The sequence below is a fragment of the Pyrus communis genome, chromosome 10 (genome assembly GCF_963583255.1).
Source record: "Pyrus communis chromosome 10, drPyrComm1.1, whole genome shotgun sequence".
Taxonomy (NCBI): Eukaryota; Viridiplantae; Streptophyta; class Magnoliopsida; order Rosales; family Rosaceae; genus Pyrus; species Pyrus communis.
Window position 1 is genome coordinate 5,269,328 of NC_084812.1, and position 23,093 is coordinate 5,292,420.

The 23,093-nt window shown below is 37.2% G+C and overlaps 4 protein-coding genes across 4 annotated transcripts; 3 read left to right on the forward strand and 1 right to left on the reverse strand.

The window, feature by feature from the left end:
- The first annotated feature begins 1,214 nt into the window (after positions 1-1,214).
- Positions 1,215-5,320, forward strand: LOC137747705 (protein Brevis radix-like 4). Its single transcript, XM_068487865.1, has 5 exons — positions 1,215-1,550; positions 1,632-2,014; positions 3,387-3,522; positions 3,745-4,145; positions 4,817-5,320. The coding sequence occupies exons 1-5, from the start codon at positions 1,416-1,418 to the stop codon at positions 4,893-4,895; spliced, it is 1,134 nt and encodes a 377-aa protein (XP_068343966.1). The 5' UTR covers positions 1,215-1,415; the 3' UTR covers positions 4,896-5,320.
- Positions 5,321-8,632: 3,312 nt separating this feature from the next.
- Positions 8,633-9,829, forward strand: LOC137747714 (protein BIG GRAIN 1-like C). The gene has a single exon (XM_068487874.1). The coding sequence runs from the start codon at positions 8,633-8,635 to the stop codon at positions 9,827-9,829; it is 1,197 nt and encodes a 398-aa protein (XP_068343975.1).
- Positions 9,830-14,816: 4,987 nt separating this feature from the next.
- Positions 14,817-17,053, forward strand: LOC137747529 (vacuolar protein sorting-associated protein 2 homolog 1). The gene is made up of 5 exons (XM_068487659.1): positions 14,817-15,045; positions 15,744-15,874; positions 16,156-16,260; positions 16,385-16,645; positions 16,753-17,053. Exons 1-5 carry the CDS (start codon positions 15,009-15,011, stop codon positions 16,894-16,896), a joined length of 678 nt encoding a protein of 225 aa, XP_068343760.1. The 5' UTR covers positions 14,817-15,008; the 3' UTR covers positions 16,897-17,053.
- A 387-nt stretch (positions 17,054-17,440) lies between these two features.
- Positions 17,441-18,123, reverse strand: LOC137747715 (RING-H2 finger protein ATL58-like). The gene is made up of 2 exons (XM_068487875.1): positions 17,852-18,123; positions 17,441-17,714 (listed from the first exon to the last, which is right to left on the reverse strand). The coding sequence occupies exons 1-2, from the start codon at positions 18,121-18,123 to the stop codon at positions 17,441-17,443; spliced, it is 546 nt and encodes a 181-aa protein (XP_068343976.1).
- Positions 18,124-23,093: the final 4,970 nt, after the last annotated feature.

Here is a 23,093-nt window from a genome sequence, read left to right on the forward strand (position 1 = left end):
TCTCCAAACTAACTGTTGGACCATCCAGGTCAAACATCAACAACCGCAGCCCACAAAATCTTGGATCTCGGACTTCCAACTCAACAAAACGTATTTTAAACAGGCCTCTCTAGAACTCCACAACCAAATGGATAATGGGGCCCCACAAACCCAACCCGGTAAACACCCGGTTCCAGTTGAAACGTCACGTTTCCTGCTATAGCCAATCAGGGAGCCCCGAGCCAAAAAGAAAACACATCACACTCCTCTCTCTCTCTCTCTCTCTCTCTCTCTCTCTCTCTCTCTCCCTCCCTCCACATTCTCCTCTCTCTCCTCATTCGTCACTCCCACGTCACTATTAACTTCGATGACACTCAAACCATAATATTTGTAGGTAAATCGTATGATAGTTTGAAAGTATTTTTAAAATGATTGAAAATATTTTTAAAAATAATATTTTTAGGTTTTAAAAGCACTTTTTAAAATGCTTTATGTAAAAAAAAAAAAAAAAAGAACAATTATGTACTTCATCTATGAAGTACTTTAAATTCATTCTAAAATCGCCTCTAAGAGCACTTCCAGTGTTTGAAGCCCCCCAGGGTAACTACTCATTAAATCCCCTCCAATGAATAGTAATTACCTTTAATGAACAGTAATTGTCTTTTGCATCTCCACCTTTAAATTCAATAGTCATGGCAATAGATAATAAAATATTAGTATTTTTTATTTTATAAAATAATAAAAAATAATTTTATTTGTAATTTCATATAGGATTTTTAATCGGTCTCGTTGCGCCACGTATCATTAAATAAGAAATTACAACTCAAAGTATTTGAGAAAATATAAAATTGTGGTGTAAGGGGGAAGATAACGATAAGAGATTTATAGAAAAATTAAATCATTTTTTTTTAATTTTTTTTAATTTTTTACATTTTACATTTTTATTAATTTTTTAATATGGCTGACTCAGGCACTTGGGCCGTTGATTCCTACCTTCCCTTTCCCATGGGCCCACCCCTAGCCCAATTACCCGCATGGGCTAGAGCAAGGAAGGCTAGCTATTGGGTTTTTTTGGTCCCCTGTCCACCGGACTATACCCTCCGGTGGACTTGCTCTAAATAAGTTCTTACCTTTTTTATTAATTTAATTTAATTTTGTAATAATTATTTATGTTTTTATTTTAATTAGTAAATTTTGATGAGCGAATCTTCTTTCTGGTAGCGTAATTTAAGGTGGCATTTAAGTACTCTGTCTCAGTCGCGTCTGTGTTAGCTGACAGTTGCAGCGCTCGCTTCGTTCTCCACGCCTTCTTCTTCCGCTCCAAATTCCATCCATACGGCGCCGGGAAACACGAAACGACCTCGTTTTGCAACCGCATTCTGTTTCAATTCTCCTCTCTCTGGGAGTTTCGCAGACGAAGTGTGAGCGCAGTCACAATGCTGACGTGCATAGCTCGCCCGAAGAAACTCGGCGACGACTCGCTGAGTCAGCCCGAGGTCTCCGACTCCACCAACACTCCGGCTTCCTCCAGTACCAAGCAGCAAGCCGCAATTAAATCGCTCACGTTTCAGGTATTAATTCAAAACCATAACGTATGGTACATGGATATGTATGTATCGACCTGAATTGGCGTGATTGTTCGAATTTTGCAGCTCAAGGACATGGCATTAAAGGCTTCGGGAGCCTACAGGCACTGCGCCCCCTGCGCGGGGCCGGCGACGGCGGCTCAGAGTCGGTTTAAGGGGAGTGGCGAGTCGGACGCCGACTCGGACCGGTTCAGGTGGTCGTACCGGCGGACCGGGAGCTCGAGCTCGACGACGCCGAGGACTTGGGGGAAGGAGATGGAGGCGAGGCTGAAAGGGATCTCCAGCGGCGAGGGGACGCCGAACTCGGCCAGCGGGCGGCGAGTCGACCCGGTCGTGTTCGTGGAAGAGCGCGAGCCCAAGGAGTGGGTGGCTCAGGTGGAGGCCGGAGTTCTCATCACGTTCGTCTCCCTGCCACGTGGCGGGAACGATCTCAAGCGCATTCGGTTCAGGTAAATAAATCTCCCTCGAAAAATTGACCGTCTGTTTTGTTCTTTGGATTCGTATCCGACGGTGGATGTAGGAGTTTAATATTTGTCATGCTTTAGTACGTTAGGTGATGTTTGGATGCTCGTTTTCCTTTTATTTTTCATTCAATAAATTAAAATTAAATAGTTCGTGCAAAAGGTTTCTTTCATTATAGGCCGGGCATTGAGTACAGCCCGTTTGCACGAAACGTTATCCAACCCGTTTCGTGCAAAAGATTTCTTTCATTACAAGCGATATTGGAGGACTGAGTTATTTTTATTTGAATATGTTACTTTGCTTGCAAGGATAATTGCCTGTTAACTACAACCCGTTCCGAACTATGTTAACCCATTTCGCCTACCGGAAAACTTCGATAAGGTAGCTCTCACACAAAATGTTATCTTTGTAGAGTCAGGTAGAGTTGTTACGCGTGTTTTGGTGTTGCCACCCAAAATTTTCTGATGTTTTCTCAGCACCCATCCAAACATGACCTTATTCAATACGAACCATTTAGGTGGGCCCCGGATGGGCCCTACAGAGGGCCAGTAAATTTCACGCCTCCTGATGGCAAAGCAAAGAAAAGTCCAAAGGGAGAGGAGGTATGGTGAGGATTGAAGTGGTTGGTGGGCCAGGGTTGTCGTTCTGTCGGAGAAGCCCTTTAGATTTCTTTTTCTTAAATTCTACCCCGCCTGTCCTGATTCTCCGCTGCCTTTGTCTTTCTTTTCCTCTGGATGCATTTGTTTGCGTCACATTATCTCGAACTGGATTAGTACTAGGGTGATTCTGAAAACTACGTGACAAAATATGAACATCCAACGTTAGATTTCCACGCCAGTAGCTTTCTTGCTGCCTGGGAGACAAACAAAAATGGGGTAGCTTGCTTTTGTTTTTGGTTGGTGATGTCAATTTAGTATTTGAATAGATTCGTTTTGTTTGATCGGCTTTTGGAAAAAGCCACTTATTAGGTTTGACCGGTTAGGCACTGCTGAAAAAAGCCAGTTTGTCCAAACTTTGGAGGCCACTTTATTCCAATGCACCGAAATATAGCTTTGCCTTTCCGGAGTTCTGTTTTCACTTTGTCACAAGGCGTTGCGCGCCCAATTTGAAGTGGCGTTACATATTTAACAGTAGCATTTGATTTTTTTCAACTGTGAAAGATAAAATGAAACTGCAGTAACGGGAAATGTGTGTTTCGTTGTTGCTAATTTCTGCGAAAACCGATCGTAGTGCCCTAGTTACGCTAAACGAATGTTTTCAACTGTTTTGTGCTTGTGGCGTGCCTCTTGTTCTCGCTTCTTATGCTGTAATTTCATGACATCGGGGATTCTTAATTCTTGTTTTATCTTCTCTGGCTAGTCGAGATATTTTCAACAAATGGCAAGCTCAGAGGTGGTGGGCTGACAACTATGACAGGGTCATGGAACTTTACAATGTTCAAAGGTTTAATCGGAATGCTTTCCCGCTTCCAACCCCACGTAGATCTGAAGATGAGGTAAACCCCAAGCTAGCTATGTACAGAAATGGCATTGTGGCAATTCAGTTACAATGGCGATTCTATCTTGATATCTGAAGGCAATACTTGGTTTCCGATGACAATTCTAGTTCAGCATTTGCACTTATAAAGTATTACATTTAATGCGTACAATATATAAGTTATGTTGTTTTCTTTATTTATTTTCAGATGAATGATGTCTTGTTCCTCTCGTGTTTGTAGAGTTCAAAGATGGAATCTGCAGAAGCCAGCCCTGTAACTCCACCACTAACTAGAGAACGCCTACCTCGCAACTTGTATCGTCCCACAGGGATGGCTATGAGCTACTCATCCTCAGATTCGCTCGATCATCACCCAATGCAGTCCCGCCATTACAGCGATTCAGTTGGTGTCAATTCCACCCCAAAACTCTCCAGCATAAGTGGGACCAAGACAGAGACATCATCCATGGATGCTTCTATCAGAAGTAGTTCGTCAAGGGATGCAGATCGCTCAGGGGAGCTATCAATCAGCAATGCCAGCGATATGGAGACTGAATGGGTTGAACAGGATGAGCCAGGGGTTTACATCACAATCAGAGCATTACCAGGGGGCAAACGGGAGCTTAGACGGGTCAGATTCAGGTAATATCCTTATCCTTAACAACTCAACTTTTACAATGTGCAACAACTGTTTACTAGTAAGAAACTGAGTAGAGTTACATCAAATTGTTTCTGTTAGATGATATTGCAACTACCTGAAAGAGTAAGAATTTGTAGGGAAAATTTGCGATGCATTTTCTGCCTTAGGACTGTTTGATCAATTCTTTGACCCGAAAAATGACCATAATCCAGTCAAAGGATTCTTGTAGTCTTGTCAAAACCGGGTTGAGAATATGATTTATACAGTGCTGCTCAAAATTTTACTATTCCTGTGGCCCTTCAAGTGAACATCCAACGGATTGCTTAAGCTTATCATTCTCACAGGAGATGATTAGTTGCAAGATTTCAGGCGACAGTGATTGCTTTTCTTTTGTTAAGTAGACTGTTTTTCGACACGTTGGCCCTACATGGCATCATAGAATACTTGAGGTTCAGCTTAGTGACAATTATGACTTAAATTGCCAGTCATATGAAATGCTATCATCAACCATATGACATCAATATTACTGCAATAATTCTGCTTCCACTAGTGCTTTTCATCCTTAGGTGGTACAAATCTAACATAACATTTTCGAGTGTGAAAATGCTATTTATTCTCATGCTCATTTATCGTCATGATTTGCAATTATATTGCCTTGACATGATTTGTGCAGCCGGGAAAAATTTGGGGAGGTGCATGCCAGATTGTGGTGGGAAGAGAATCGGGCAAGGATACACGAACAATACTTGTGATTGTGAAAATCGGGTGGCTTCAAGAAAACTTGAGGAGGTGTTGCTTTCGTGGTTTGGTTTTCTTTTTCGGGTTTTCCATACAGGTAAAGCCTTGTCTATAGAGATATCCAAATGGGTGCCACTAGCACCTCATGATGTTCGGAGGGATGAATATAAAGCTTCCCCTGTTCATGATCCAAAATATTCGTACGGGATTGGCTGGGGGGTAAAGTTATAGTCTTAATTTTTGTTAATTTTTCTGTTTTTTGGTGGATGAATAGCATCAGTTGTATCTGAATTTCGGTTCAGGAGTTGAAAAGATGTGTATGTCAATACCAAATGGAGGATATGATCTGTTCTCTCGTTCCTGTGGCACTTCTTTCTTCTGTTCAGTGCATTTTTATAGGCTGTAAAAATGTTGGAGGGGAAGTAAATTGGTTATGGTATAGACTCTGCATCCAGTTCGAATCTTTTCCTCGTCTTTGCATCCAGTTCGAATCTTTTTCTCGTAGTAAATAAGCAAGTAAATTAGTTTCGCCAAAAAATAAAAAGGTGATTGGTTATCAAAGCCGAAGTCAATGGGCCAAATCCACGCAAGTACAATGTAAAGTCCATCAAAACCCGGGAAGGGGCAAAAAAAGAAGCCCATATGAGATGAGTGAAGTGAAAATTGAATTGGTCACTGATGAGTTTACAAATGATAGTGGGGCGAGAAGAATCGAATTTAAGATCTCTGTTATAAATGTACATGCTTTTAAGCAATTGAACTACAAATCCTTTTTTTTTTTTGCGTGCTTGTACAAACTCTAATTCTTTCAAGCATTTGAACTACAAATTCATTTTTCTTGCATACTTCTACAAACTCTGATTACTGTAAAGAAATACGCAAAATTCTTAGAAACATGTAGCTTTAATACGCATTTGTATCATTTTTATTCATAACAGCCTTAGAGATCTTTACGAGGCTCAAATGGCGATTTTCATGGAACTTATAAAATTTGTTGAGAAACAAGAGTAATTTCGTCAAATACAGGAAGAATATATATTCGAGAATTTTATTTGAACCCATGTAACCTCTTTCCACATCCAACTTACTCTCTTCACCTATATTTTTTTTTATTAAAGAATTAATTGCTCCTTAAACCTAAATTTATTACCTAAATTACCCTCTCAAACCCAATTCAAAATTTTAAGTTATCTTTACATCAATTCTCTTTATAAAATAACATCTGTAATTGATTTTTTTTTTTAAAGAGGTGTCCTTGCCCCACCCCCCTCTTCCCACTATCATTTCCATGACTACTTTTTTTTTTCTTTTTTTTTTTCTTTCTGCTACCAAACCCAGACATTTGCCTTTTTTCTTTCTACTGATGTGCATAAGCAACAAATCAAACAATTCATCCCCTTATATTTATCAACAAGTAAGGAAGTTTATAATCTAAGAACATTGATAAGAAGTTTTTCCTTAGAATTTTCCAATTGCAGAAAGTTTAACAAACCATTCGGGATTGATGAAAAAAATTGAAACCTAAATACTCATCTTCTAAACTTAAAAAAAAAATTGAAATCAAAAGAACAAAATATTCATTAATTGAGTCATACCTTAATTAGAGGATTCAAAACTTCAAAACCACCATCCATCAATAAAAAAAACTTGTTTTTCACTACAAGACCTATTAGGGTTTTAGCCAAAATGAACGTAAGATAAATAAGAAGTGATGGTCGGGTTTAATGGGTTTATTGATAAATTTGAGTTTTATTATTAATTTCATTTTGTACTTAATAGTCATTATATAATAGGGTAAAATAGACAATTAACAATTTAAATTTAAGTTGGGTGTAAAAAGAAGTTACATGAGTTCAAATAAATTTTCCCATATATATTACCATAAAAGTGTCATTGCCTAGCAAATATGTTAAAAGTTCTATTCCGATCAAATAGTTACAAGCCTCCATCTGTATCTGTCTTATAGAGGTTATTTATATTTTATTTTTTTCATCGTGGAAATTGTTTAGCGTAAGATTTTCAATACATCGTTATAGTCTTGTCTAATATTATGTTTTTTTTTTTTTTTTTTTACTAAAAAAACAAACTTATCATATGCTAAGAACCAAGGGTGGATGGAAATGGGGACCAAGGTGGTCCCGGGACCACCCGAGTCCAAAAAATATACATATGAAAATGTTTCGAGGACCCTCCGAACGTTTAGTACAAGTGACTTTTGTGTTTATCAAGTGTTCGATGAAATGCATGCTAAGCATATCTCGAGGTGTTGTATAAACAATACTCGACAAATTCTCTCTATATCACTCATCAGATTACTTTAGCATATGCCGATATCCGTTGACATGTGCACAATAAGGCCACTAAGTGAATAAACTAATCTTTTTTTTACGCACTTCATGCTATGTTCGTATCTACTGAAGCCCTTTAAGGTTCAAATCATGAATCCGTCACGACTAAGAACGCAATGAATCTCAAGAGTTGGATATGAAATAATCGTACAAGAAATAATCGAAAAAGAAACAAAAAAATTCATCCACTCATTAGTTTTACCATCCAAAATCAAAAGGAAGAATCAATAAAGTTACCACTTGCAACCAAGCACAGATATTTTCTACTTCAAAAAGAAAATTGAAACACAGCATAACTTGTAAACCCCAAAAATAAAGTACGCCAGCCTGGAAGACCCGCAAAAACCATAATTCACCCGCACGCACGGCACTTTCTTTTTTAATTTATTCCCAAAATCCTACTTTCTCTCTGTGTTTGTCTTTCTTTCCGGGAGAGGATCCTCGCCGGATCCTCTTTTTGAGAATTTCGAAAATTTTCGAATTACATTCGTTTATCGTATATCGTGCGATTAGTTTTTTTGTCAAGTACTGTTTATATTTAATTTTAAATAAAAATTTTACAATGATTTTTTACTGCACAATATACGATGAACGAATGTGATTTGAGGATTCCAGAATCCTCACAAAGAGAATCCGGCGGGGATCATCCTGGTTTCTTTCCAATCTCCGTTCTCGCTCTTTGTTGCGCACAAACCTTACTACAAAAGAAACCAAAAAAAAAATATAAAAACGAGTCTCGTTCTTTCGATTACCATCTTTGATAACAAATTCAAAAGTGAGTGACGATGTATTCTTAGGTCATCTTCAGTCATAAAGGGCTAAAAGTAGCCCTTGTAAAGAACACTGTTTTTCATACTCACAACACAGTTTATCAAACACTCATCTACTTTATTCTACAGTTGATTATTCTTAAAGAAAACGATTTCAAACAAGCTCCAAATTTTTCTATCTTGACTTGCGATGTGCATGTGAAAGTCCCATCGATGGGAGAGGGCTTGCCGTATGTCTTTAGCTCTTGGCTAAATTCACGCTGATTCATTTTGACAAGTTCATTTTAGCCCTTGATTGGAGTTAAATTTTACAAATATTCAAGCTAAAAGTGTCCTATATCCTTGGCTGGAGGTGGCCTTGGTCACTTGGCAACCGTGATAACATTTCTGATATAAAAACAGAGGGAACTTGCAATCTCTCCCTGTTCTTTCTTGTTCTTTCACATGATCTACTTGCACCCTATAAAATTCCCTTCGGCAGCTTTTGACCTTCTCTAAGCAGACACTCCAGCAAACGCATCTTCTTAAACTATTTCTCACTGTCCTCTGCTTTTATCACACTCTCTGTGTCCTCTGTTTTTTGCCTATAAAACTCTGTTTTTTCCTCTGTAAATTTTGTGTAAGCAAATCAAGATGTATGTGAGGGAGAGGTCACCGAGAGAAGAAACGTTTTCGAGGCGAAGAAGAAACCCGTCTTTCTCTTCTTCGCTGCTCGACTCCATCTACCGCTCAATTGATGAATCGAGCGGTGGAGACGGAGATCAGGGTTATGTTCGAGATTCGAGTACAATGGTAAAGAAACAGAGCTGCTCTGCTAAAGGAGGCAAAGAGAAGGTTAATCTACGAAGGGCTATTATGATTGAGAAATGGGTTGAGAAGCAGAATGTTCACAGCTCCATGTTCTCGAACTCCGCTTCGAGTTCCTCGGAGTCGAGCTCGGGAGCTGCATTTTCGTCTTCCGAAACAGATTCGAGCTACAGATCAAGAATAAAGCCGAAGGCGGTCGAGGGGAGGTTCGTGCGGTTCGAGGAGAAGGAAAAGAGTGAGAGTAGCGGAGGAGGCGGGTTTTCAAAGACAAAGCTCCGAGCTTTGAAAATCTATGGAGAACTGAAGAAAGTGAAGCAACCTATTTCCCCCGGCGGGCGTATTGCGAGCTTCATCAATTCAATTTTTAATTCCGGGAACGTCAAAAAGGCAAAACTGTGTCATGTTGGAGCTGTGGAAGATGTGAGCATCACAGAGCATGTTTCGAATTCGAAATCATCTTGTTCTTCTTCTTCTGCGCCGGCTTCTACTTTCTCAAGGTCTTGCTTGAGCAAACCGTCTTCAAGAGCGAAAAAATCGAGCAATGGCATGAAAAGGACGGTTAGATTTTACCCGATGCGTATGATTCTCGGTGAGGATTCTCAGCTTTCAAGCGACCACAAATGTGTGTTTGAAGAAGACCCAAGCTTGATGCCAAAACCCTCTTTTCAAAAATATGCAAGGTCTTGTCCTGCTAATTATGATACGCTGATCCAATCGGGCGAGAGTCGAACGCAAGACCTGGTTACATTCAATTGTACCACAAAATCAACGAGTTACAGGAAGACTTGCGCGGTTAGTCCAACAAGTTATAGGACGACGGGCGCGGTTGGTCCAACTTTTGTGAGAAGTTTTTGTGACAATGCAGATGATGAAGGAAGTGATCATGATGCCGCGAGTTGTTCAAGTTCTGATCTTTTTGAGCTGAATCATCCAGTTGGGGTTGGAAGGTACATGGAAGAACTTCCAGTGTATGAGACTACTAATTTCAGAACCAATCAAGCTATTGCCCAAGGGTTCTTGTAATTTTCTTTTTTCTTTATTTTTTTTCTAGTGAAAAGGTTGAGCAAATTAATTAAAGGTTTCTACTTTCAAATTCTTGAGTCAGTTATTATTTAGTTAATTTTTACGGTTTAGATTCAGTGTCTAATAACATAAGTTTGACAAGCGAATTTACTTAAACTACAAGTACTTCGAACGACCTTTCTGCCAGAAAATGTGTTTAGGTTTACAATTTTACAACATAAACATTATCGTGATAAAATAAAATTTGATGAGAAAACAATACTCAAGCTACATATAAGCGCTTTCTTGCCGATGTACATGGTTTGAATTTACACTCCCAACAACACAAACATGATAAGATAGCGTTGCTCAAACTGCAAGCACTTTGGAAGCACTTTCTCTGTTGATGTCACATTCACACGCTTAAGCTATAAGTACTATAAAAAAAAAGCAGATTGAAAAGAGAGAATGGAAAAAGTAAAACCACACCAATGTTATCTGCTAGAGAAGAGAGAAAGTGAAAGCAGCTAGCTAGCAGTTCTTGCTTGGTGCTTTAGCACATGGCCTCAACCACCTCAAGTGTTTACAGGTAAAAATTTCAATCACTTTGGCCTCAAAGGGGTTAGAAATGATTAACAACTCAGAGCTTTTCGGCCATTTAATTATTGTCTGCACAGCAGAAATATAAATTATATTGGTCAGAACATTGGCAAGGGTTTTCAAAAATTGTGTTGCCTGGTTACTCAACTAAAAATATGTGTTGTCTGGTTACTCAACTAAAAATATGTGCTCATTGGTCTTTTAATTCGTCAAAACGTATATCTATGGTCTATTTCGTCAATTCCACTAGAACTTCTGTCAAAATGAGTGTTGGTGGAAGAACCATTGATACAATTGGATTAAAGTTGAGGGATCATTACTCCAATTGTGTTAAAAGTGAGGGATCATTGCACAATTTTTTCATTTGATTTTTCATATTTGCCCCTTGATTCAATCTCATGTGTGTAGCACGTGACTCATTTCGATAAAAATAACGAAAAGAACCATAGTAGCACGTTTTGATGAATTAAATGACCAATAGTCACATATTTTTAGTTGAGGAACTATTGCTCCAATTCAGTTAAAGTTGTGAGACTATTGCTACAACCTGCTCTTTTCTTTACAGATACAAAATGATTGAATTTCAATAGATTGTGACAGCAAAGTTATTCTGTCACTTAAAATATTTCATTACATATTTAAGTCGAACGCATAAAATTCTACTCCGTCGCTCGGTAGAGATACAGTAGGATTCATTATTGAGTTGGCCATTAGACACATTGCAACATCCATGAACAGGAAGACAATGCTAAATCTTAAAGATGATCTGAATGTGCAGAAATGAGATTAGGGATTGAAATTTGAAGAGTTTTGAAGCTTGGGAGACAAGGAGGGGCCCACTCATGGAGGAATCTAAGAAGTCAATATATTTGCAGGATCAAGCATTAAGGCATATGTCCCAACAAAACTTTTACACCATAGGAGAAGATTAAAGTTCTTTGATCTTCAAATCTATATATATTCTTGGGATGGTTAATGGGACACCCATATTGGCCCCCCTTCATTGACTTTGAGCACATTAGCTCTCAATTGCTTCTCAAAAGTGAAAAAAAAAAAATTTGAATAAAAATTACAAAAATTTGGTATCTTAGTGAAACGGGATGGAAGGTAAAGTAAGAGCGGCGGCAATTGAAAATAAGATTGACAGATGCTCCAATTTGAAGATGCAATTATAACAAGGAGGCTCATGCAAAAGGGGTAAACGAAGGCCTGAAAAGACGGTGCAAAACCGAATACCGTGATGTTCTATAATTCATACACCCAAATCCTGTTGAGTGAAATAATATTTGGTGGTTGTTGTAGTGAAATGAGAGGGAAAATTTAGTTAGTCAAGATATTAAGTTAACATATGGCTCTATATATCTTGGTTAATCAGTGTGTTAACATGAGTTGAAGATCTGAAAGCAATACATGTCTTCAATTTATATTTGTGGTCACCAATCTCAATTTTTAAGGGCGAAACACGATCAGTAATGTTTTTTTTGTCAATTGTAAATTTGAACAACACATTTTAGTGAAAACCAACATGATCAACATATCAATAATTTAAGCTAAGCGAGATCCGCAAAATATGATATCAAACTCATTATCCACATGAAACGAACTTAAAGTTTCTTACTTAGTGAATAAAAATACCGTATCGTTCTAGTGATCGCATAAGCACGTATAAACAAATAGGAAATTGCAATCTACCGAATAAATCACTTCGTGTTTCTCAACAACCGTGCATAAATCCGTGGCAAATAGCCTGGAAAATTGATTAATGGAGGATGATTTAAAACAAATGCATGTGAGCAAATTGATACGTAATTATTTATATAATTAATTTGAATTATATGAACACTGAGCAGATATATATAGAGGAGCAGGACTGGAGGAGGACCACGCACCAGCTCTCTGTGGTTGGATCTTCTCCATATTTGTCTGTGACTAATGATCTTAACGGGTGGCCGCTGCAGAGAACTGGTTAGGTTCTCTGCAATCTGCCAGACTGCCAGTATGCCAGTTGCCCATTCTGCATTATTTGCATGATTTCCATAACATATGTGAGTCCAAAATAAAATTATGCAATTGTCTTTTCAGCTACAAGGATTTATCCAGTGTTTCGGAATATTGAATATTTTGAGTTGATAAATGTTAAGGAGATTTTCTCAAAATAAAAATTTCACTTTATATTTTTTTGCATAATATTTAATGTTAGTACGAGAATTAAAGTTAAATTGTGTAGTGACAAACAGTTTATGGAGAATCCATGCTTTGAGAAAGTCTCTTTAGCATTTTTTTATGGGTTTTATAATTGTTAAATTTTTGGTCCAATACACAAAAAATGAAGGGGAAATTTGGAAAAATAACCAAAATTTGGACCTCATATAGAATTATGACCACCGTTTTAAATTTATGACAATTATAACCAAAACTTGATAGAAAATTACTCATACACCCTTAAACCTAGCTTTTTCACAGAGTGTGGCATCCTAGAAAGCTTCATTTCTGCTGAAAAGTAAAACCCTGTTTCTTCATATCTTGTTCACTGAGGACAAATTGCCTCATTAGCATAAATTTGCTGGCAATCTCTAGGAATTCAAATGAAACCCAAAAGCATAGTCTACAATTCTGTCCCAAATGTAGCTTTGCTCAAGGCATATTTACTTGGTAAAAGATTATCTAAAGGCAGAAGAAGTTTGGATATTTACGGCAGTGTAGAGAAAAACCAGAAAGAAAACGGAACCAGACGCAAAGAAAACCATTCCCAAATCAATTTATGTTGCTGCATTTCCTTCCATGTGTATGCTCCAGACTTGTGACTCCAAAAGCAAACAACAAAATGTCAATTTTTTTGGGTCTGATTGTATAAGCAGAAGAGAAGTACCAAATTAGAGAAGGAAGAGTCTAAGAGATCTATGGTGGAGTATGGAGGAAAAAGAAGTGAGGTTCATTGGAGAACTGTATGGGTATATTAGTACTTTCATATTAAATTTTGGTTATAATTATCATAAAATTAAAAAGGTGGTTATAATTTCTATATGGGGTCTAAATTTTAGTTATTTTTCCAAATTTCTCAAAATTAAGGTCTAATAGTTAAAAAGTTTGAAATATCTTATATTTTGGAGCACCGTAGAATTTTGTACAAGCAATATAAATCCACTATGCTTATTGTTTGAAAGAGCAATTCTGAGTATTGATGGTAGTAAATTGTTCAGTATTTGGTCATTAAATAAAAGTTTCCTGCGAAGGAGAACTAGCCTTTGTTGATATTCTTGAAAATGTATCGAATTAGTAGGTTTTGTTATTGAAAATGATATTTGAATTTCATAATAACAACACGTTCTTCAATAAAGAATGAATGCACATCCCATAGTTAAACTCCATAGAATCCAAATCCTCGTTATAAAAATTGACCGCACAATGTACGATGAATGAACACGATTCACGGATCTTCAGGATCCTCATCAAAAGGATCCTGAGAGGATCTTGTTGGCATATTTAAAGCAAACATCGGTTAGAGTTTGTTTCCAAATGACTAAAAGTGTTTTTGTGGGTTCATAATCATTTTGGACATGGTTTTTATAGAAAAGTTTAAGGGGCAGTTTTAGAACTTTAGATTTCAGTTTTCAATTTTTAGTTTTGTACTTAAGGAAAAACTTGACATATGAAAACTTGTTTAGTAACTATCATTAGTTTTCAATTACGAAAAAAATAAAAAATTGAAAGATAATTTTTGAAAAGGCAAAGAAATAGTTTTTCGAATAATTTTGATATAAGTGTTCAAATTAGAAACAACTGAAAATAAAAAATAAAAAATAAAGTTATTTAACAGTCATACAAATTTTCAAAAACGTTAATTCTTCAAGAAACACTCAAAATGTTTATGAAACTTACTTCATGCTTTCATTAGAAGCCTTTTTTTTTTTTTTTTTTTTTTTTTTTTGGAAAGAGTTATGAAATAAGTACTTCCGAACAAACCGTGAGTTCCAAAGGTGGATGCTAAAGGAACAGTATATTATACTCTCACGTACGACGTAGTGGGACAACCCGCACGTGACTCCCTGAATCCTGTCTGCGTCTTCCCGGTGTCTTTAAGACCAATGCTCCCCACGTGCACCCGTGCGCTCTGGTGCTGTCAGCTGCAAATGTACAGCTTTCACTCGGCGGTTAAAACAAAAAAACGTAAAAACGCCAGACGCCTTTTCCCGCGTGCGGTTAAACCAACCAACTTCTGACAAAAACGCCGACCCCCAAATATGGGCCTCCATTCAAAGCCCAAGCATCACCGTACGGGCCTCAGATGCAATTTGAGAAGGTCCATTGGGCCTTCGAGAAACAGTTTAACAAAAATCGTGCGAAAAAAACGATCGTGCGGGGCCCAGCACTAGAGGTTTGCAGCGTTAAGGTGTGTCGTCGTCGTCGACGACGCTTCCATCCACTACACAAACACACCGCGTGAAGGGAAAGCTCGACGAATCGAGAGGCAAAAGCTTTGAAAAGCCGACGAATTCAATCGGTTTTCTGAGGAATCGGAGTCGAACGCGCGCAGAGACGATCCGATCCTATCCGGGCAGGAGAAGTTTCAGATTGATTTTCGACCCTTCGATCCGGCGCCATGAGTTTCCTCTTCGGGAAGCGGAAGACGCCCGCAGGTTCGTAGATTGATCCAGTTTTGGTGAATTTGGTTTGGTTTTATGTTATTGAGGGTTTTGATTTGTTGAATTTCTGTGATATTTGTCTTTCCTGATGTAAAATATGTAGCATCTTTAAACAAAATTGGGAATTTTGTGTTATGTTTTAATAGATTTGGAAATTATAGAGAGACTGATTGGAGCAAATCGAGAAATTTAAATAATTTGTGTGTTAATCAAAGAATTTAATGATTTTGTTGCTAATTATTGATGCTTAGGAGCTGATATAAAAAATTTATGCTTTACAATTCAATCTAGTTGGTCAATCCTTTTTCCAGTGCTTAGTTTTTCAATATATCTGTATACGTAGGAGGCGTCGTAATGATTATAGACCTTAAATTCCACCCGATATCCGGAGCTGAACCTGTAGTGGTGTGTAAATTTGTAATGTGTAACCTTCAATTGGGTTATGTATAGACGAAATGAAGAAATTCTAAGTACTTGAAGCACAAGGATGTCTATAATTATTGATAATCTTTGGTATGTGCATTATACACCGTTATTTGCACATCGATATCTGGATTTGAATGCTCAATTGGTAATCCGGTTGTTTGGTTTTTGGACACGTAACACTATTTTGTTATTCATATCAGTGTTCTTTAAGAATTACTTTTTTATAAGCTGACATTGTACTTATGCGTCTGAATTTGAGATTTCAGAACTTTTGCGGGAAAACAAGAGGATGTTGGACAAATCTATTCGAGAAATAGAGAGGGAGAGAGGAGCTCTCCAAGGACAAGAGAAGAAACTAATTCTAGAGATTAAGAAAAGTGCCAAGCAAGGGCAGATGGTTGTTATTTTCTCTCTGCTAGTTGCTGTTTTGCTTTATTGTTCGTGAAGGTCGATTTTAGTATCTTCCTCTGTCTGCACTCTGTGGCTGATCTACTGTTGACCGCAGACCTAAACTCCCTCGGGTCATTGTTGCCTAATTATCTGTTGCTGAGTTTTAGTTATGCAGTTGGTGTTATACATGCGTAGAACATTTTCTGTGTTTATCTTGTAGTGTATATGACTTTGATTTGATGGTCACAAAGCCTAACTGTGGTTTTTATTTGTCCAACTTTGTGTCAGGGAGCTGTTAAAGTTATGGCAAAAGACCTTGTTCGAACACGGCATCAGATTGAAAAGTTCTACAAGCTCAAATCACAACTCCAGGGTGTATCTCTTAGAATTCAGGTATATCCTACATTATGCCTTTTTAATTATATGAATGAAAGTTTCTTTCGCAATTTTTAACACCGTCATTATTTTGTTATCATATTGGATGGGTTGGGTTCTAAAATTCACTTTTTCTTTTCAGACATTGAAATCGACACAAGCCATGGGAGAGGCGATGAAAGGAGTGACAAAGGCAATGGGCCAGATGAACAGGCAGATGAACTTGCCATCACTGCAGAAAATTATGCAAGAATTCGAGAGGCAGAATGAGAAGATGGAATTGACAACTGAGGTGATGGGCGATGCCATTGATGATGCGCTGGAAGGAGATGAGGAAGAGGAGGAAACCGACGAACTAGTGAGCCAAGTTCTTGATGAGATTGGAATTGACGTCAACCAAGAGGTACTTTACATCAGTAGATAAATAGATTTTTCCTCTGCACTCTGATTACCAAGAATTAAAATTTTTGAGCAGCAATAACGATTTTTCGGTTTTCTTATTCTCTGCAGCTTGTTAATGCACCATCCGCTGCTGTTGCTGCACCGGCTGCGAAGAACAAAGTTCCACAAGTTGAAACAGCGGCAGCTGGAGCTGATGACGGTGGGATAGATAGTGATTTACAGGCGAGGCTAGACAATTTAAGAAGGATGTAGATTTCATCTCTTGTATATTATTGGCATAGTGTGAAGGGTGAGAGTAACTTTGGGCATTGTAATATCTGTGAGAAATTTATGCCGGAATTTATCGAATCAGGATCTGAGACGGACATATTTTAATAAAATTACATTCGATGAGTCTGTACACAAAAAATATTCTGCGAGAGGGAATTTGACCTTGAACACAATGATGGAACCAATTGAAAGGCAAAATATGTTTACACTCCGTTCACCTAATCGAGTGTACTATGAACGTGGCCAAGTAACATTACTATTCTACTCAAATCACAATAAGCTGATTTGTTTTGTGTTAATATACCCTAAAAGAAGGGTATTAGCTCTATCGTTTATCTTTATTATAATACGTGAAATGGTATATCACGTAACTTGTGTTCCTGATAACTATAAAAATATCTCCAACTAATCCTTGTTTTCTACAATCCACTCCTTGATACCATCGTCCTACACAAACCAACAAAATCCAAGAAACCCTAGATATGGAAATGAAAAAAAAAGCCGAAAAAAGGAAACCCTAGAAAGCTCACAGTAGCAGGACTTCTCTGGAATTCTCCTCCGGCGTAGTAGTCAGCTGCGGATGACTCCATGAGCTCGCCGGCAGGGGAGTGCGACAGAGCGGGCAGTCAGAGTGAGAGTTGAGCCACAAGTCTATGCAAGGAGCATGAAAGGAGCGTTTGCAAGCAGGACCTCTCTGGAATTCTCCTCCGGCGTAGTAGTCAGCTGTGGATGACTCCATGAGCTCGCCGGCAGGGGAGTGCGACAGAGCGGGCAGTCGGAGTGAGAGATGAGCCACGTGTCTATGCAAGGAGCATGAAAGGAGTGCTTGCAAGTAGGAAGCTTTCTTACTTCTTCTCCGTCCTCAAAAACTGACAAGCAAACAGCACATTCGACACAACTTTCATCTTTTGACGTTGACCCTTCGTTCTTCTTGTACCTGAAGCTGTCCAAGTTCTCAAAGCTCCTACTCCTCCGTGTTCTTGAGAGATCAACCAAACTGATTGATGATCTTGGTAGCGGAGACTGGTCGTGGCGGTTCGAAGTCAGTTTGACGAAGATAAGGTTGTACATGGCTAGGATTATGGCGGCTACTGAGACGATTATGAGGCCGTAATAGAACATGGGTAAGTTGGTTTTTGGTGGCGCAGTAGGCGGGGGCTGCGGTGGCTGTGAAAAAGGGCTTTGTATTGTGTGGAGCTTGTAACCCATTTTTTTGGGGGGGTTTTGGCGAAAGTGGCAATAGGATTTGGAGGGGAGGAGGGGCCTTAAATTAGTACTAGGTAGTTGTTTTCATTTCATCAAGGAGATTCTCTACTCTAATCCTGTTATTATTAATTAGGTTTAAATTAGATTAAAATAACAATTATGTTGTTGGCCTATTTTACTGTGGGAAAAGAGAAGCATGAAACCGGCGGAAGGGGAAGAGAGAGAACTGCTTGAGGAATTTTGTGTTATATATTCCTTGTGCTTTGTGTCTAGATTAATTAATAATTAAGGGATATTTCTCATGTTTTGTTTTTTTTTTATATCTATTTTAACAAGGGAGAGAGAATTCTTGCTCTCCAAGTAATACAATTACGACAAGAAAACTATCTAAAAAATATTGTAGAATTCTGCAAATAATCTACTAAGATTTACATAATTACACTACTAATGAAATTAGGAAGGCAACAAATAATACTACTTAGTCTTAGACACATAAAATTGACATATTTGCTTATACACACATTCTTCAATACAGTTGAGAGGATTCATTGTAATTTTCACCTATATTAGATAATGTATTAACAAAATAAGTTTGGACGCTCGTTTGGAAATGTTTTTAAATGACTAATGGTGCTTTTAGAGAAAATATTTGAAGTTTCAAAAGAACTTAGTTTTTTTTGTAAGAAACACTTAATGTTTTTTATGTGCCCTTTTCAAGAAACATTTACATTTCTCTAGGATTTACTTACATTTGTACCAAGATTGGTTCCAAAAATATTTTCACGAAAAATGCTTTCAGTCATTTTAAAAATACTTTCAAACGAGCTCTTAATCTAGTATATCAAGATAACCATTTTTATTATAACAAGTAGTAGTCAATCGAAAAGCCGTGGTGGTTATGTAGTTGTGGAAATAATAAACTTTGTTTAATAATCTGTTGTGGGGGGGGGAATGATTGGAAGAAGACAAAAGGAATGCACAGTTAAACACAAGATAGCAAGCAAGGGTGGATGAGACTTGAGAGGGACTTAAATTTATAGATAAGAATTATTTCACTCTCAGTCTGCTGCCTTATTCTTGGCTAAGACAACAATTAAATAAATATATTATTGTTCGATTGTTTGACAGAAAAATTAATAAAAAAAGGTTTAAAAATTTTAATTTTTAACGATAAGGACAAAATAAAAGGTAAAGTGAATAGTATCAGGATTGACTTTTTAGTGTAAAAATATGATTTTTCGTTAAAATGAACAGTACCGAGAACTGTTTGTTAAAGTTCCCTTGTTTTATTTACTAATCTTGTGTAAGTATTTGTCCTTCAATTGGTAAACCATGGCTTTACAATTACAATTTTTCAATTTGAGTTGAAACTTACATACAACAATCAAAATCTTATCTCGCTAGGTGGAGTTAACTGTATAAATAATTAACTAGTAAATATAGAATGTCTAAATGCAGAGACTTAGAATGCCCTTTTAACTGTCTAGCGCAATAGTCGGTTTCAATAATAGACATTTCCTTATTTTTTTTCCTTCAATATGAGACTTCTAAATGTTTTCTACTATAAAATAGAGTTTTGGAGGAGTTACTCACGAAGAAACCAAAAGAACTAAGAGTAAATTGTAACAATGGTCCCTCAACTAAAAATTCATTATCATTGGTCCTCAACTTATCAAAACGTGTAGTTATGATCCTTTTTGTCAACTTTGTCAAAATGAGTTATGTTGGAAGAAACATTTCTCCAATTGGGTTAAACTTGAAGGACCATTTCTCTAGTTGAATTAAAGTTGAGGGACCATTGGTAATGGATTTTTAGTTGAGGGATTATAGCTGCACGTTTTGATGAGTTGAGAAACCAGTGCTAATAGATTTTTAGTTGAAGAACCATTGCTCAAATTAAGTTAAAGTTAAGGAACCATTGCTACAATTTACTCACAGAACTAAACCTCTTGATCTAATATTTTTCTAGTGGCATCTTGCTATTTATGGCATTTGTTTTGTAAGAGGAGTGGCACGGTTTCTGGGTCTTTAATTCAGAACAAATATCATCAACCTTGGTCTGTTGATAACAAGTCCAACAAGACTTTAATACTTTCATCGCTACTAAACTTCATGCCTGTTCCTGTCTAGATCAAATATGTGAATAGTACTCATGACCTAGTGTTTTGCATGAGCCAAAACCCTAGAAGCTCCTCTGTGGTACCTGAATAACTGCCATGGTTATGTTGATCGAGCTCGAAACCTTTAAGGTACAAGATTATTCGGTTCTCAAATCCTAAAACTCCAATCTCCGTCTACAAGCCCCTTATCATAAACTAAAAAGCTACGACAACCTAATGGGCGAGTTGTCTGATTCAAACAGTTGGGCATGGAAGAAATTGAAGGATGTTATTAGTTTACCCTCTTGAGTTTTCTTCAGTTCTTATCACCAACCTTGTGTAACAGCATGCGGCACGTGTACTGGCTTCTGACGAACAACCAGTATTCGCTTTTTATTAGGAAGATCATGAAGATCGATGGGAAATTACCACAGCCGGTAAGTGATAGTGAATGTTCTAATTCCAACCAACTCGTGGACTACCAAGTTCGCCTTTGGTTTGATTTATTTTGATAGAAGAGAGCCGTTCATGAACTTGTAAGTCATGGAGATCATGATAAAAAAGTATGGAGCAAGAGACAAGCATTGAACATCAGTCTTGTAGTTCTTGGAGATCTGCAATCTACCGTGCTCCTCCTTCTCTTGTAGCACTTTACAAAAGTGATATTGCACTAATGAGAGGGTACCACAGAGTAATCTTTTACAAATTTCAGGATTCTAGTTGTAACGTGGTTCGGCTAAAGGATCAACAACCTGATGAGATTTTCAAGCTGCAGTCGGATTTTGAGAAAGTTAATTTGAAGGGTCCATGGAGATGGCAAGATTTTAGCTTCATCTTCTTCTTGTTTGCGTTTGCTATGTTTAGTTATGGTTTATGTTTTGTGTTAGGTTTATAAGTACTGCCTTTGTGTTTTAGTTAATTAATTTCTTGTCTAATGATTTACTTATGATCTACTTTGCTAGGTTTTTTTTTGTATTGTTTTTGGTGTTGTACACAAAGACATGTCATATTTGTGGAAATGTCTACAAAATTATCATTGTTACTAATTTTCATTCTACTCAGGGTGAAATTTTTGGTGTGCCAGGAGTACGGCTCCATACATTAAGTATCATAATATTAGGGGTTTGATACTTAAAAAAAAAAAAAAAAAAAAAAAAAATACAACCACTTATACTATGTCACTTGATGTATTGGCCTGTATTCCCGGCACACTGAAAAATCTCTCCTACCTATAGACTTTTTTTAATCAGTTTCTGATAAGCTCATATTTGCGTATATTTTACATCAAATTCACTTGTCTTTTCTTAGTTAGTTCCTTATATTTTTTTAGCTATTTACTTTGTTTTTGTATTTTGTAGGATTTGTCAAGCAAAGAAAAGAAAAATAGCACAAGTGGGATTTTTAGTAACAAATTCGTTAAAACTGCCTGTGCAAATCAACTGACTTTGGAAGCAAGTTGCGGACAGCTCAGAATGAATTAGAGAATGATCCTTATATTCTTGGAAAGTTACGGATGTCTATTTTCTGGAGCATTTCGCAGATTGCCAATATCATTTTTCTAGAAGAAGTTATGGCCGTTTTAACACTGAAATATTCAAAAGAGACTGAGCAGTTTGTAACTGCTATGAAAGTAATAAACCCAATAAATCTAGCAGCCAAAACTGATGCAGTCAAGAAAAAGTTAGCTGACACCTATTCAAATATCAGAGGAAATGGAATTAAAGATGAGGATTAAGAGGGAGTAATTGGCATAAAGGCTGCCCAAAGAGTTACAATTGTTTTACCATTTTCTCTCACTTATTGTCAACACTAAATTGCTATTAGTGGGGGGAGTTATGGAAATGATGCAGCAACAATTGGTTTAAAGAAGCGTTGGGGGAGGAAATAAAGGGTATTTTTTACGGAAATAATTTTGAAAAAGAAAAAAAAAATGGCAAAAAAAGGCAAGGCAGCATCATTAGGGAAGGAAGGAAAGGAAGAAAGAAGTCTTGACATTCTCTTCTTTCGGTTTTATCTTCTCAAACTCATGTCTTTCTTTTGGTTTTATTTAAGGATTATGTGTAACTAATTTTTAGAAGTTAGTGGCTGTTTTGAAACTCCAAATATGATTGCAAGTTTGTTATGACATTTTGTTTGAATTACTTTTATGAATGGATGAAAATTGGTTCACTACTTGTCTCATTGATAAATTCTTTATGTGTTTTCTACGGATGCATACTTAGTAAGCATATCTAGGATTCTAACGCTATGAATATGTGTGTGCCTGCCCTTGTCGAATGAGGACCTACATATGTTCTAGAGTAGTACTTGTTAATTGCGATTAACATGTGAGCCAATTTCTAAGATAAGTAAGACAACGCTAATATTTACGATGCCTTATGATGACTCAAACTCTTTTCGTTCTTAATGATTTCTACTTGTTAATCTATGAACACGTCATTCTAGATTGCATGCTAGGGACTAAGTTAAGTTGAAAGCGCCATTCTCTTAACATATTACATAAGAAAGAGTAATAGGTTGAGTTCTAACATTGAGCCAACTTGAGCATCTTCATCCAGAAATAAAAGGAATTTCAATGAAACATAACATGTTTGCATGATTATTTGGTGGTGGATAGCAATTCCCCTAACTCGCTTTTCTTAATTTGTGAACTACTTAAAATCTGTTTCTGTTCTATTTTTGTTCGATTTAATTTAAATAGCAAATCAACTCCAAAAATCACAAAAATTTGTGTGAGTGTGGCTCTGTGTGTCTAGTGTCTTCATATAAAATTTCGTAGACTTTAGATAAGTGTAAGTCGGTCTAATAATTATGTTTCGGTGGCTGGTTAGTAGGGACAGCAATCCAGTTTTTGTGACATTTTAAGTAGTTAGA